General features: G+C 56.8%; 2 protein-coding genes across 2 annotated transcripts in view; both read left to right on the top strand.

The window, feature by feature from the left end:
- GPAA1 (glycosylphosphatidylinositol anchor attachment 1) overlaps positions 1-7,132 on the top strand; it is an 8,943-nt gene extending 1,811 nt beyond the window's left edge. Inside the window, exons 4-10 of the mRNA XM_081014518.1 lie at positions 351-611; positions 816-1,012; positions 1,590-1,743; positions 2,681-2,776; positions 4,076-4,272; positions 4,496-4,666; positions 5,954-7,132. Coding sequence (XP_080870644.1) covers positions 351-611; positions 816-1,012; positions 1,590-1,743; positions 2,681-2,776; positions 4,076-4,272; positions 4,496-4,666; positions 5,954-6,197 — 1,320 coding nt within the window. The 3' untranslated portion in view covers positions 6,198-7,132. The remainder of the gene's footprint in view (positions 1-350; positions 612-815; positions 1,013-1,589; positions 1,744-2,680; positions 2,777-4,075; positions 4,273-4,495; positions 4,667-5,953) is intronic.
- A 2,114-nt stretch (positions 7,133-9,246) lies between these two features.
- CYC1 (cytochrome c1) lies at positions 9,247-14,364 on the top strand. Its single transcript, XM_081013149.1, has 7 exons — positions 9,247-9,395; positions 11,425-11,618; positions 12,761-12,887; positions 13,153-13,310; positions 13,443-13,603; positions 13,700-13,800; positions 14,045-14,364. Exons 1-7 carry the CDS (start codon positions 9,303-9,305, stop codon positions 14,147-14,149), a joined length of 939 nt encoding a protein of 312 aa, XP_080869275.1. The 5' UTR covers positions 9,247-9,302; the 3' UTR covers positions 14,150-14,364.
- Positions 14,365-14,410: the final 46 nt, after the last annotated feature.

Raw genomic sequence — 14,410 nt, forward strand, 5'->3', positions numbered from 1 at the left:
GGTGAGAGGGCGCTGCCTGGGGGATTTGCACAGCCGCCCTGGGGGAGTCTGCCTTGGAGCTGCTGGGGGGGAGGGAAGTTGCTTCCTCCCTCCTCTTGTTTCTCCAGAGCGGCCCCCATGTGTCTCCCTGCCAGTTCTTTCGCTGTCTCCTCTGCCTGCATCCCCTAGGCTTGGCCCAGACCCCCAACGTCCCTTCACCCAGCCAGCTCTTCCAGGGTCCTGTTATCCAGCCAGAAAGGCTCATCTCCCAACGCCGCCCCCCCCCCGGGCTTCTGCCCTGCCCTGTCGCAGAACGACTGGCTCCCGTCCTCTGGGAATGAAGGGCAGCGCCCCAAGCCCTGTGATGCGAGCGGCCATCACCCTCATTGGCTTTTCTTTTAGCAACCTGGGGCCATCCTTTCTCTCCCCCCGCAGAGGTGCACTCGTCAGGGATGTTGGGTCGGGCAGGAGCCATCCAGGCCGCCATTTCCCTGGAGCTGAGCAGCGACGTCATCACCAGCTTTGATGTGGCCGTGGAGGGGCTGAACGGGCAGCTGCCCAACCTGGACCTCGTCAACCTCTTTTACTCCTTCTGCCAGAAGAACGGGCTGCTCTGCACCATTCAGGGCAAGGTAGGTGGGGAGGGGGGCCCTGGGGGGCTGCTGGAGGGGGAGGCCATTTGGGCCCTGCCCAGAGCCCCCGAGGCTGGAGGGGAGGCTCCGGCCTTGCCTCTTTCCCTGTCCTGTCCGTGGGGTGGGTTTCTCAGCTCCTGGGCTGTGAGGGCAGGGAGCTGCTTTGGGCCAGTTGTCCTGAGTCCCCTCTCCGCTCCCCTCCAGCTGCAGCGGACCGACTGGGACTCCCTGCCGGCCTTCGTCCACTCTCTGCAGACGATGCTTCTGATGGTGCTCAAGCAGGGCTCCGGCCGGCCGCAGGGGGACCACGGGCTCTTCCTGCGCTACCACATCGAGGCCATCACCCTGCGCGGCATCAACAGCTTCCGCCAGTACAAGTTTGACATGGGCATGGTTGGCACGTGAGTAGGCGGCCTTGGCAGGGCGTGGGTGCGAAGGACCCTGTTTGGGGAGCAGACTTTGGCCTGTGTGGAAGCTGAGAAGGGTTGGGATACGCCCACACTGGCCTCAGGAGGGGGAGGCGAACATCAGAAGAGCATGGGTACTGGATCAGGCCAAAGAAGAGCCCCTCTAGTCTGGCATCCTGCTCCCCCAGTGGCAGAATGCCCCTGAAAACCTAGGAATCCCCTGTAGACTGCCTCTGGGCTTGGAGGTTCCATGAGAGCAGAAGTGGCGCCTGGATGTTGGTTCAGGCCAAAGAAGAGCCCCTCTAGTCCAGCCTCCTGTTCTCCCAGGGGCCAACCAGATACCCCAAGGGGAAGAAGGCCACAAGCAGGATTCGAACCCGGGAGCTGCTCTCTCCCTTCCTGTGCTTTCCGGCAACTGGTTCTCAGAAGCCCTGCCACCTCTGATTGCGGATGCAGAGCCGAGCCGTCCTGGCCAGCGGCCATCCATAGCCCTCTCCTCCTCCGTGAATTGGTCCCATCCTCTTTCAAAGCCAGGAATTCTGCCTCTCACCCCGTCGCTTGCCTTCCCCAGGACCCTGGAGGGAATGTTCCGGAAGCTGAACAACCTGCTGGAGCGCCTCCACCAGTCGTACTTCTTCTACCTGCTCCCGTCTCTCTCCCGCTTCGTCTCCATCGGGCTCTACATGCCGGCCTTTGGGTTCCTTATCCTCATCCTGGTCCTCAAGATATCCTCCTCCTCTGTGTGGGGAGCAGGGAGGGGGGCTGGGGGAGTTTCTGTCTCTTGCTGCTTCTGAGTTGGGATCCAGGGAGGGTCAGAGGAGAAACTCCCACTTGAGGAGCCCAGCTGTGGGGCCACATAGTGGAGGACTCCCCAGGAAGCAGACGGACTGATGGTCTCAGGAGAGGCTCCCTCTGACCACCAAGCGTTGGGGCCTTGCAGGGAGGCGCTTGGGAGCCCAACTCGAGGGTCCTCTGGCCTGAGGGTGGCTTTTTCTGTACCTCTTGGGAGCCAGAGGACGGGACAGGCTCTGGAGCTTCTGCCCTGACCAGCTGCGTGGAAGAACAGAAGCTGATAGGCCTGGGGCATCCCCTGTTGGGAAGGTGGCCTGAGCAGACTTCAGTGGTGCCAGGCTGCCAGCCCTACCCTTCAGCCGGACAGCGTCCTTGTGCAATGTTGTTCCTGTGCCAGAAGGAAGAATTTCAGCAAACGCAGCTTTTCCTGTCACTGGCTGCGTCCCTCTGGACTCCTCTCTTCCATGCAGCAACTGCGGCCCATAGGCCTGGCAGCCAAGCCCTTCAGGAGCAGCCCTGGTTTGCCGCAGCCCCGATCAGCGGGCGAGAGGCCTCCCTTGGGTGCCCCCTGTGTCTGGCTGGCCAGGCTCAGCCTCACTCTGCCCTGTGCGTCTCCCTCCACTTGTCATTCATCTCAGCAGAGCTCTGGCAAATGCCAGAGGTGTTCCGACAAGAGGTTGAGGGGTGTTAGGTTCCCTGGCATCGCCTTAGCTAGACCCTGGAAGGCCACCCCCCTTGGTGCTCCTCTGGATACTTGGGGAGGGGATGTCTGGTTGGTGTCCCCTAGGATTTGGGTGAGGGGAGTTCCTGGCTTGGCTCATCGCGTCCTCTGAGGTCCTGCCTTTCCCTTGACTCCTCCTTCCTCTTCACGCCCTGGACCTGTGGATGAAGCTGAGCCGCTACGACGTGGACCCAGATGACCGGCTCTGCGACGGAGACCAAGGTCCTAGTCCTGTTGCTCTGGAGGTGAGATGATGTGGCGGGGAGTGTCGGGGTCCCTGGGGAGGGGGCGGAGAAGGGAGTCAGTGGTGGGAAAGGACCTGCATGGGCATTGCTCGCCTCTTGAAGTCACCCTGGAGCCCTGCACAGCCCATTCCTGCAATCCTGCACCCCCCCTGAAAAAAACATGGGTGCTTCTTGTCTGCTCCTGGAATGGTCAGTCCTCTCACACTGACTGCTTCCAGCGCATGGCATTGTAGTGTTTCCAAAGTAAAGGAAGGATTGGACTTTGATTAATAAGATACACACGAGGCTGGGAGGGGTGCGTACAATAATAATTCCTTTCCACTCCTCGGCCCAGGTCGTTTTATTCACAAAAGAACTTTTTACACAGTGTTCGTAAGAACCAATCAGATTTCCTCTGAGCATTTAAAAAAAAACCACGTGGGACAAAGTCAGATCAGAAGAAATTCTTTTAACTACAAAGAAACTATCTCCTACTTGAGCATGCATAGTAGTCCAGAGTAAATAAAATAGGAATAAAAGGAGGAATGCATTCAGCAAAACCCCGGAGGTCATAAACAGGAGTACACAGGAGAGGTAGGATGGCAGTATTTGCCATCTCCTTGTGAACTCTCTTCCTGGCCCTTAAGATCTACATCAAAGCTACCTTCTATCTTGATGACCCAGGATGCCTGATGCAGCTGGTCTGTGTTTCAGAATGCTTATACGTGCCTGTCAGGCGTAGAGAAAGCAAATGGCAGAGGTGCAGAGACTTGTGGGATTCGATCAGAAACTATTGTCAATGAATCGAACCCAGTCAATGCAATGCTTTCATTGCTGTCACAATGGCTTGCTCCATATTTCATCATTCCTCATAGCAATCCCACCTGACCCCCACACTCTGGATATCTGCACCCCTACATGGCATGGCCAACAAAGAGAGAGCACCCCAAAAAGACATGGCTGGTTGAGGAAGAGAACGGCTTGGAAATGTGATGCTCCCTGGACACCTTGAGACTAAAATGCGCTTGAAGATCCTCCTGAGTCTGCAGGTCCTGAAGAGCCAGGCTTTGCCAGCCCCCTCCCCTCTTCTGCCCTGGGCCAGGCATGCTGTGGGGGGTCAAAGTGGTCCTGCTTTTCGGTGCAGTAGCTGCACTTGTTCCAGCAGAGATCCCCAAATGCACAATGAACTCTTCTTTGGGGAAAGGGTGGGGTTGTTTTTGCCCCCCCCGAAACCCCCACCAGCCTTAGCCGCGACTCCTGGCCCTCCCATCCAGGGAGAGGGCCCTTCTCCTGACCCCTCCGCCCTCCTCTCTCACCCAGGAGCCCAAGCCCAGCCTGCTGACGCTGGTGCCCCCACTGCTGATCTGCCACGCCACGGGGCTCGCCCTCTACTTCGTGCCCATCCTGGGGCAGCAGGTGGCCACGCAGCACTTCCCCGTCTCGGAGTCGGAGGCTGTGGTGCTGACGGTCATTGCCATCTACGTGGCGGGGCTGGCGTTGCCCCACAACACGCACAGGTGACGGGGAGGGAGGGGAGGAGACGGCCCGGCCAGGTGGGGGCCCTGGTGCGACTCTTGCCTGCCCCGGCACAAAGCAGGGAGAGGGCGAGACATGTAGAGCTTAAAGGGGTGCCTGATTGCCCAGCGCTCTCTGGGGCAAGGGCCAGGCTGCTGCTGCTCTTCTTTTCAAGGGGCTGTGCTTGTGCCGCCTGCAGACTGGCTCTGTCTCTCTGCCCTGCAGGGTCCTGACGGGCTCGGGAAGCGACCGTGGCTGGATGACGCTGAAGCTGGTCTCGCTCCTCTACCTGGCCATGCAGCTGGGCTGCATCGCCCTCATCAACTTCTCCCTGGGCTTCCTGCTGGCCGTCACCATGGTGCCTGTCGCTGCCCTTGTCCAGCCCACGGGGCCCAAGTACGTACGCCCTGGGGCTGCTTCCTGCTTCCCTCTCTGCCCCCACCCCACAAGAACTGGGCTGCAAAGGACAGGGATCACCAGAATTGCCCAGGGCAGGTGACGGGGCGTCTCCTTGCCACTCTTCCCCCGAGCTCTGTCCTCCAGCTACAAAGGGAGACAGAGGCTTTTCAGTGTTGCTGGGAGTTCGCAGCTGCCCTCAGCTGCAGCCAACACGTCAGGGAAGGTGGCAGCTGTAGCCTAACGGCATCAGTTGGGCACTTGCAGCCTCCCCATCCCTGGCCTAACGAAGTGGCCACGTTCCCCCTCTTCTGGGCCAGTTCTTTGCGGGGAAAGCCAAGGGCCTCTCCAGAGGAAGAAGCAAGAAGGCAAACGCTTGACAGAGCCAAATTTGTTTCTGTATGTCGGGCTTCCTCAGGACAGGCAAAGCAGAGCTGCCCACATCAGGACGATGTGTTTGGCCTTAGTTTCAAAATGGAGATACAAATAGGACTCTTTTGTCCAAAAGGTGCTTTGCAGGAATAGAGTCCTCCCCATTATCCTTCTGTGGGGGGTGTTATGGAATTTAGGGGTGGGGAGTGTGTCCCCCAGGCAAGCTTCTCAGCTTTTCAAATTTGTGGCCCTGGACCCTTGGTCCTGTCCTTCAGGGCGGTGGGTGTTTCAACCCTGTCCATGGCTGAAGAAGGAACGGTTGCTTTAGGAAGGTGGGGGTTCTCAGTTTGTTTTTGTTCCTCAGTATTGGTATCAAACTTTATTTTGGTCACAGACCTGCATAAGATAAAAAATACTGATAAATAGAATGCGTAAGACTTAAATCAGGTAAGGGATAAAAACTAGTAGTTAAAAAGTGATATCATACATAACTTAAAAAGATAGAAACAAGGACAAACGGTTAAAAGTGACTATAAGAGAGGGAGCGTGAAGGAGCACAGGTCTTGCATTTGGGGTCTAGTTTGTGGCACAAACCACCCTTTGACGAATATCCATCATGGCAGTGCAAAATCTAGGAATTGAGTATGTAACATCTGGGTTTTCATCTTGAAGTAGCAGGGAGGGATGAAGTTGTTCTGTGCGACTTGGAAATGTTTTTCTTCTTGTTTTATCGTGTATTCTGTGTTTTTATCTTGTACTTCTATATTGTGAACTGCCCTGTGATCTACAGACAAAGGGTGGCATGCAAATTTTAACAACAAACCCCACAATACATCCTGCCCTTTTGGGAGTGGGCCTGCCCCTGCCCGTGTGCCCGCAGGAGCCCAGAGTTTTCTTTCCCCGTTTCCTCCCCAGGTACCTCTACGCTGTGCTGCTGGTCCTGGTCACGCCAGCGGCCACACTTCTCTTCTGCATCTTCCTGTACCAGGAGCTCATTGAGTACCCCATCTCCCTGCTGGAGGGCTGGCAGCGCTTCTTGCAGGCGATTGCTGAAGGGCTGTTGGACCACCACCTCTACGGCTCCATCGTCTTCCCATTCATCGCCATCTTTGTCTACCCCTGCTGGCTTCTACTCTGGAATGTGCTTTTCTGGAAGTAGCCCCCTGACGCTGCCTCTGTGCTTGAATTGGCCTGCCCCAATCCACTTTGGACTTCCCTTGGGCAGCCAGGGGAGACTTCCCTTCCATCCTGCTGGGTGCCACTGTGATTTCAGAAATGTGAAACTCTGGGGCAGAGGCGTGAGGCCTCCTGAAGCCATCAGCTGGAACGCTGTAGGGGATGCCTGCTTGGGGAGTATCCTGGTCTTGTGGGATTTGACGTCTGCGGCAGCTGCAGCCACGGTTCATAGTTCTGGGTGTGGGTGTGGGGCAGGCTGGGCAGCTGCTCAGAGCTTGCAGGAGAGGGGGAGCTTGAGCTGGGGTAACTGGATCCTGGTTCTTTTGTGGTGGCCCTGCTTTAAGTCATGAGTGTGACTCTCAGGGGCAGGGGGCCAGCCTGGGGTGTGGCTGGTCCTTTTCTCGGTGGCTTCAGCTTGCACGTGGACCACGTGGGGCCAACAACCCCCTCTGATGTTAGCAATGCAAGATGATACTGGGGGGGGGGGAGTGGCTGTGTACAATCTTTAAATAAAAATAAAGACAAAAGGTTTTGATACAGTGCTTGCACTTATTTTCATCCTGACTCCTCACCAGAAACACAGCTCTTGGGGCGTCTGCTAACAATTCAGAATATCAACCATAACCTTGAACTTAAGATGTATTAAAAGAGTAAAGCAAAGCAGCAGCTGGTCCCGTTATAACGGGGGTGGGGCACATCTTTGGCCCTGCAGATGTGGCTGGACTGCAACTCCCATCAGCTCCAGATGACAGGGCATGCCTTTATACTGCTGCAGTTTCACTGGTTTCATGTTGTCTTTTTGTTGTAATGCTACTGGGTTTTGTTCTAACGATACTGGTTGGTTTTATGTTGTACACAGCTTAGAGATTTTTATTTTTATTTTATTATTTATTAATTAAAGTTGTATACTGCTCTTCATCCATAGATTTCAGGGTGGTTCACAACAGAAAAATACAAGATTCTCTCACTCTATAAAAAAAGAACAAAACAAACCAAGACACCCCACACACACACATTTAAAAGGGTATCAGACGTTATGCAGCCCAAGGCCTAGTGGAAGAACATTTTTACCTAGCATCTAAAGGCATTTAATGAAGGTGTCAGGCGAAGCTCCCTGGGGGAAGAGCATTTCACAGACAGGAAGCCACTACACACTTTGAATTGGGCCAGGAATGTGCAGCTGCCCTTCAGCCTAAGGTCCCTTGGGCAAGAGCCTCAGCTGCTCCTGGGCAGATTTCTCCCTGTGCCTCTGCCAGCCTGAGCTGAGGGAGCAGAGGGTTGGGGCTGCAAGGCAAGGCTTAGAAGCAGCACATACTGACTCCCTTTTCAGGTACAACAAAAGGAGGCGCTGGGGAAGGTGAGAGGCTCCCACCTGAAGCCCTGGCGAGCCATTGCTGCCGGTCAGTGTCGGCAGTACTGAGGTGGATGGGCAGCTGGGTCTAGCAGGCAGCTGGCTGGGCTCCTTTTCCACCCCTTGTTGTTGTTTAGTCGTTTAGTCGTGTCCGCCTCTTCGTGACCCCCTGGACCAGAGCACGCCAGGCACTCCTGTCTTCCACTGCCTCCCGCAGTTTGGTCAAACTCATGCTGGTAGCTTTGAGAACAATGTCCCACCATCTCGTCCTCTGTTGTCCCCTTCTCCTTGTGCCCTCCATCTTTCCCAACATCAGGGTCTTTTACAGGGAGTCTTCTCTTCTCCTGAGGTGGCCAAAGTCTTGGAGCCTCAGCTTCAGGATCTGTCCTTCCAGTGAGCACTCAGGGCTGATTTCCTTCAGAATGGAGAGGTTTGATCTTCTTGCAGTCCATGGGACTCTTGAGTCTCCTCCAGAACCATAATTCAAAAGCATCAATTCTTCGGCGATCAGCCTTCTTTATGGTCCAGCTTTCACTTCCATACATCACTACTGGGAAAACCATGGCTTTTACTACACGGACCTTTGTTGGCAAGGTGATGTCTCTGCTTTTTAAGATGCTGTTTACGTTTGTCATTGCTTTTCTCCCAAGAAGCAGGCGTCTTTTAATTCCGTGACTGCTGTCACCATCCGCAGTGATCATGGAGCCCCAGAAAGTCAAATCTCTCCCTGCCTCCATTTCTTCCCCTTCTATTTGCCAGGTGATGGGCCCACCCCTACGAGGGTCATTAAGGAGTTAAAGCGACGGAGCACGCCGTTCCTAGAGGGGACATAGAAAGCGCAACGAGGTGACACTCTAGAGCGGCTCCTCCCGACTGGCATTTCCCGCTGGAGGCCGAGAAGCCTCGCCAAGGGGAGCCGGGCGAGACTCCAAGCGGGCAGCACTGCCGGGCTGTCGTTGGGCGGCCCCCCTCCCGCTTCCAGCTGAGGAAAAGGCTCAGCGGCGCCTCTCCGTCTCAACGCGGAAGCGTCCCAACCGCAGGAGGAGAAGGACCTCTTCTGTATTTATAGCTCTATGGGGATTCTTTCGCCCTCCCCGTAGAGCTACAGATATGAAGAGTGACACGCAGCTTAAACTTCCGGGAACACTAGAAAAGCCTGGCATGGGAAGCGAGGAAGAAGAGCCCCGGCGGGATCAGGCCACGGGGCCCCTCGAGTCCAGCCTCCCCGGGGCCCCGAGGCAAAAGCCGCCAGAGCAGCACTCAGCATGACTGCATCCCAGAGAGCCACCCATAGCCTCCCCCTCCGCCATGAATTTGCCTGGTCTTCTTCCTCGCGTGGCAGGGAGTTCCGCAGCTGAGCTCTGCCGGGCGGGGAGGATGCTCTGGCTCTCCCAACACGCAGCTCCGAGGGCGACCCAGGCGAGGAAGGAGCTGGGAAAGAGGAGCCGAGAAGAGCCGGACTCGAACCCGGGGCTGCAGGTGGCAAGGAAGGAGATGCCGCCTCAACACCCAGAAGGGCTTTCTGCCTGGCGGCGGCGGGGACGCCTTCGAGCAGAGCCTGGGCGCCCACCTCTCCCGGGGCTTTGGCCGGGGCTGGACTAGATGCCCCCGGAGGGTCCCTTCTGAGTCCTGTCTCCGCCTCCGACCGGGAAGCCCCGCCCCTCCGGAAGTGACGCCCGACCGCCTTCCGCCGCGCGGTGCCTTGTGGGCGGCTGGGCTGGCCGGCTCCTCGGCAAGATGGCGGCGGCGGCGGCGGCGGCGGCGCGGAGCCTGGCGCGATCCCGGGGGGGCCTCCTGCTGCCTCCCCTGCCCGGGGGGCCCCGCCCGCGGGTAAGAGCCGCCCCGCCCCGCCCCGCCGCCCCCAGGCCCCGCCCCGCCCCGACGGGGGCGCCCCAAGGTCACCGCGTCCCCCCAGGGGTCACCCGACGCCCCTCGCCCGGGGGGCCTGGGGGTCCGGCAGAGGCGTCCCGGGCGGCGGGCGGGGAAGAGCCGCCCTCCTTCCCGTGGCGGGGAGTTCCGCAGGTCGCGCTGAGGCGGCGGGGGGGGGGGGAGCCTGCTTCTCGGGATCAGGCCGGATTGACGTAGAAGCTGAACAAGCTCTAGCTTAGGGTCCCCCCCAAAAGTTTAAAGGGGAAAAACTGGATGTGCATTTCCAAAATTTAAGAGTAAAAGCACATAAAATGAAACCTGCCCCCAGCAGCAGTGCTTTGTGTTGTGTAAGCTCCTGTGATGTAAGTCACGGCCCCGCCTGCCAGCCTGCTCATGTCTTCTATAGGGTGCCTACATTCCGCATGTGCAAATGGCTTGAGATACCTATTAGGTCCAGAAACCAACATCCGGCCCTGCTCAGGATGCGACTCTAACCCTCAGGATGCGCCTGGAGAGTGGCAGACGGAGGGAGCTGGGCAGCCAGGCGTGGGGACGGGGACCACGCAAAGCAGGGCAAGAAGGGGGTCCGGGTCTCTGGTCTGCTGGGTCCCGAGGGCCGTAGGGAGTGGAAGCTGCTCTGGGATTCTTGTCGGGAGCACCTGAAGTGCAATTTGGGGCATCTGCAGAGGCTGCAGGACTAGAGGTCGATCCGCAGCTTATTGTCACCTCTGGGTTTTGCGTTGGTTCTGGCCGCAAAGCCTAGATGGTGTGTTTGGGGTTTGCTTGCTGCTCTTGTTCGCGGTCTCTGCTCAAGGATCCCTCTGCGCATGCCGGATGCAGCACAATAACTTTGGCAAGGGACCCCCTCCCCACGAACATTGAGGCATCTCCTAATGGTTGTAGCGTTGCTCATCCTGTAGTCTTATCTATTTTACTTATAAAATTATATAGTGCTGTATCATAGAAATATATTACAACAGTTTACAATAACGTAGAAGTGTAAAACCGTACGGTAATAACGTTTTCAGGCTGCCTTTCATGTCCCCTTTCCTCCACCCCCACAAGGGATGTTCTTGGCTTGTAGAGGATTGCCTGCTTTCCATGCAGAAAGCCCCAATTTCTGGTCCCCCAGTATCTCCCAGCTAAAAGGAGCAGAGGTTGGAGAGATACTGCTAGTTCATTCATTCATTCATTTAGGTAGTTTAGACTCTGATTAACAATTTCCCCCCCTCACAGTATAGATGAGATTAGATGAATGGATCGTCTGATGTGGTGTTTGGGAGGCTGCTTTATTATTATTATTATTATTATTATTACTACTACTACTATTACTATTATGATTACAGTCATACCTTGGTTGCTGAACGCCTTGGAACTCATATGTTTTGACTCCCGAACGATTGAAAACCAGAAGTGGATGTTCCAGTTTTCAAATGATTTTTGGAAGCTGAACATCTGGCGCGGCTTCTGTGGCTTCTGATTGCAGCCAATCAGAAGCCGCACTCTGGTTTCCAAACATTTTGAAAGTTGAACAGACTTCCGGAACCGATTCCATTCAACTTCCAAGGTATGATTGAATTATTATTATTATTAGAATTTGTATACGTTCCAGAGCCCCATTCGCAAAATGCAACCCGCGTTTGCGCAGGTCGCGATTCGCCACTTCCGCGCATGGGCGTGATGTCATTTTGAGCGTCTGCGCATGTGTGAGCAGTGAAACCCAGAAGTAACACGTTTGGTTACTTCCCGGTTGCTGGAGTGCGTAACCTGAAAATGCTCAACCTGAGGCATATTTAACCCAAGGTATGACTGTACTGCCCTATACCTGGAGGTCTCAGGGTGGTTCACAGAACAATACCAGGCAAAAGTCCTCGACAGGAGCCTAAGTCTTGCTATTGTAAGGCCTCGGTGAAGCCCCTCCTGTTGTCGCCGTGACTTCTCTCCAGCCAGGGTCTGCCCACGAGTTCACTCTGTTGTCCTTTCCCCCCAGGCCAACCTGACCTCCTTGGCAGGTCTCTCCCGAGGCAAGAAGGTGGCGCTGACCACGCTGGGGGTGCTGACGGCAGGCGGAGCAGGCCTGGCCCTGGCCCTCCACACCGCAGTGAATGCTGGCGAGCTGGAGCTGCACCCACCCAATTTCCCTTGGAGTCACCACGGCATGCTGTCGTCCCTGGATCACAGCAGGTGCGGACGGGGCAGAGGTGGTGAGGGAGGCAGAGCAGCGGGGGGGGGGGAGATTTATGGGAACTGGGGCACCCCTTCCCCTTTGCAGCCTGCTAGGGAGCCATTGGAGGTGTGTGGTGTTGGCTGTGCCAGTGGCTGCCCTGTGCCCGCGTCCCTGTCTTGGTTTCTCAGTCGGATGACTCACACCAAGCACAAACTCCTCCCCTCCCCCTCCCCCCTCCCCCACGCTCTGCTTCCTCTTCCCAGCCCAAGAGATGTACAGATCAGAACTGAAGCTCCTCTCTGTCAGCACCCTTCCAGCAGCTGGCACTTGCCAGGACCTGCCACCTCCTTGGCCTTCCTTGACCACCAAGGCCTGTACAGTGGTACCTCAGTGAGGATGCTGGAGCCACTTCCCTGCTGGGTCTCCCACCCTCTCCCCAAGCAGGAGGCAAAGGCTGCTTTATTCCCTGTCACTGTGACCCCGTTGTCTCTCTCCTCAAGTCCACACAGTCATGCCCTGCCTTGCTTTGTGCTCTCCTTCCTTCACCAACCCGGGCACTGACTGTACCCTTTTTTCAGCAGTGGGTGAAACACTCCCATTCCCTTGCATAGGTGCCATTGCCTTTGCTCCCAGAAGATGCTTCCTGCCTGCCTGCTGGGGGAGTTGCCCCAGAGCCAGGAAGGTTTATCTTGGCTGGGCCGGATCAGTCCCACGGAGATCCCTCTGTGGGCTGAATCGCGCACCCGTGATTTTCAGCGTCTGCGTTTGCGCAGATGCGATTTTTGGCGCCATGGAAGTGAATCGCTGTGCCGTGCCGGTTTAGCACAGCGTGATAGCAGGCAGCTCGATTCAGGGGTGGCTCGTGGGTCGGTCAAACGACCTCCGCGGGCTGCTTCCAGCCCATGGGCCTTAGGTTGCTGACCCCTGCCCCAGAGTGTTCTATCCACCACCCCAATTCTCCAAGAAGGAAGGAAAACTCTTGCCTGCATTCATCCTCCCTATTGGCTGCTGCTATCTTTAATTGTTTGACTTAGTTTGGTTTTCCTTTCATTTTTAAGATATTGTTTGATATATCCTATTAGTTGTAAGCTGTCACAGGAGGGTTATAACTGGAAGGGGGGCTAGAAACACACCAGAACCTTCTTTGGCTTGTCTCCAGCGTCCGGCGCGGCTACCAGGTGTACAAGCAGGTGTGTTCCGCTTGCCACAGCATGGAGTACCTGGCCTTTCGCAACCTTGTTGGTGTCAGCCACACTGAAGCGGAAGCCAAGGCCCTGGCTGAAGAGGTAGGCTTTGAGTGGGGGGGGGGGGCACAGGGAAGTGGGGCGGGGGCTGGGGTTGCTGTGGCTGGCAAAGCTATGGCCCGGAGCCCCTTGCACAGCTGGTCCTGACTCAGGGGCTCTCCTGCGCTGGCTGGTATTATGGATGGCTTGGTCGGCGGTATTGGAGGGCGGGTGGGTGAGACCAAAGTGGGGGGGGGAGTGGGGGGAAGCCTGGCTCCCTGGGGCGGCTTGGGACTATGGCACTCAAGTCTGGCATGTCCCGCATTAGGCTGAGGTGCTGGATGGACCCAATGAGGATGGCGAGATGTTCACGCGGCCTGGAAAGCTCTCGGATTACTTTCCCAAGCCCTACCCAAATCCCGAAGCAGCGCGAGCTGCAAACAACGGGGCGTTGCCCCCCGACCTCAGCTACATCGTCAATGCCAGGTAACGCTGCCCAAACCAGGGCTGGACTAAGGCGGGTGGCCTCTGGCACGTTGGCATGGTTTTGTGCTATTCCCGGTGGAGGAGCAGAGTCGCCTTTGGTGGTTTTGAGCCTCCCTTGCCCTTCTGTTCCAGGCACGGTGGTGAGGACTACGTGTTTTCCCTCCTCACTGGCTACTGTGATCCACCCGGCGGTGTGAGCTTGCGAGAGGGGCTTCATTACAACCCCTTCTTCCCTGGGGAGGCGATTGGCATGGCACCCCCGATCTACAACGAGATCCTGGAGTATGAGGATGGTGAGTGGGGCCGGGCAGGACTTCCCTTGGGCCGGTTGTGGAGCCCCACAGCAGAATAAAAATAAAGGACTGAAACCTCTGCCCTCTCCTGTGCAGGCACCCCGGCCACAATGTCGCAGGTTGCCAAGGACGTCTGCACCTTCTTGCGGTGGGCGGCGGAGCCGGAGCACGACCACCGCAAGCGGATGGGCCTGAAGGTGGGTCTGCCTCTCCCCGTGGGGCAGGGAGCCCTCCAGGCGGCAGGAGCTTGGCTGCCCCCAGAGAGCGAGCCGGTGGGAGGTCTGGGAACACGCAAACAGGCCTGCTGAAACGGCCCCCTTCTGCCTGTGTGCTGCTCTCCTAGGAATGCCAGGGGTGGGAACTCCAGTGATTCATTTCCTGAAATCTTTCTGTAGAAAAGTGACCTTATGCCCCCCCTCGACTGTCTCCCTCCCCCCCCAGATGATGCTGATTATGGGTATGCTGTTGCCCCTCATCTACTACCTGAAGCGGCACAGGTGGTCCGTTCTAAAGAGCAGGAAGATTGCCTATCGGCCCCCCAAGTGACCCATGCTGCCGGTGGGGCGGACCTCTCTCTGATGCCTGAGCTGCGCTGCCTCTACTGCCCTGGGAATGTATGCACAGACTGGCAGGCGGACAGGCGCTCGTCTCCATGCATTTGCTGTTATTTAACGTCTCCATCCATTCGGTCACCCACAAAGCCTTGGGAAGAGGACCCTGGGTGGGCACCCAATAAAACGCGTTTCTTCAACCAGAAATAAGCGGCTGGTGTCTGTGTTGAAATCCAGGTAGTACATCGTATGGATT

The sequence above is a fragment of the Podarcis pityusensis genome (genome assembly GCF_964106645.2).
Source record: "Podarcis pityusensis genome assembly, chromosome: 7".
In the NCBI taxonomy this organism is placed as follows: domain Eukaryota; kingdom Metazoa; phylum Chordata; class Lepidosauria; order Squamata; family Lacertidae; genus Podarcis; species Podarcis pityusensis.

What these genes read in the sequence shown, in the direction of transcription:
- CYC1 (XM_081013149.1), top strand. Translation starts at nt 9,303, where the DNA reads ATGGCGGCGGCGGCGGCGGCGGCGGCGCGGAGCCTGGCGCGATCCCGG. An exon ending in TCGTCCCTGGATCACAGCAG is followed by an intron (nt 11,619 to 12,760) that starts GTGCGGACGGGG and finishes GCTTGTCTCCAG; the next exon opens with CGTCCGGCGCGGCTACCAGG. An exon ending in GCAAGCGGATGGGCCTGAAG is followed by an intron (nt 13,801 to 14,044) that starts GTGGGTCTGCCT and finishes CTCCCCCCCCAG; the next exon opens with ATGATGCTGATTATGGGTAT.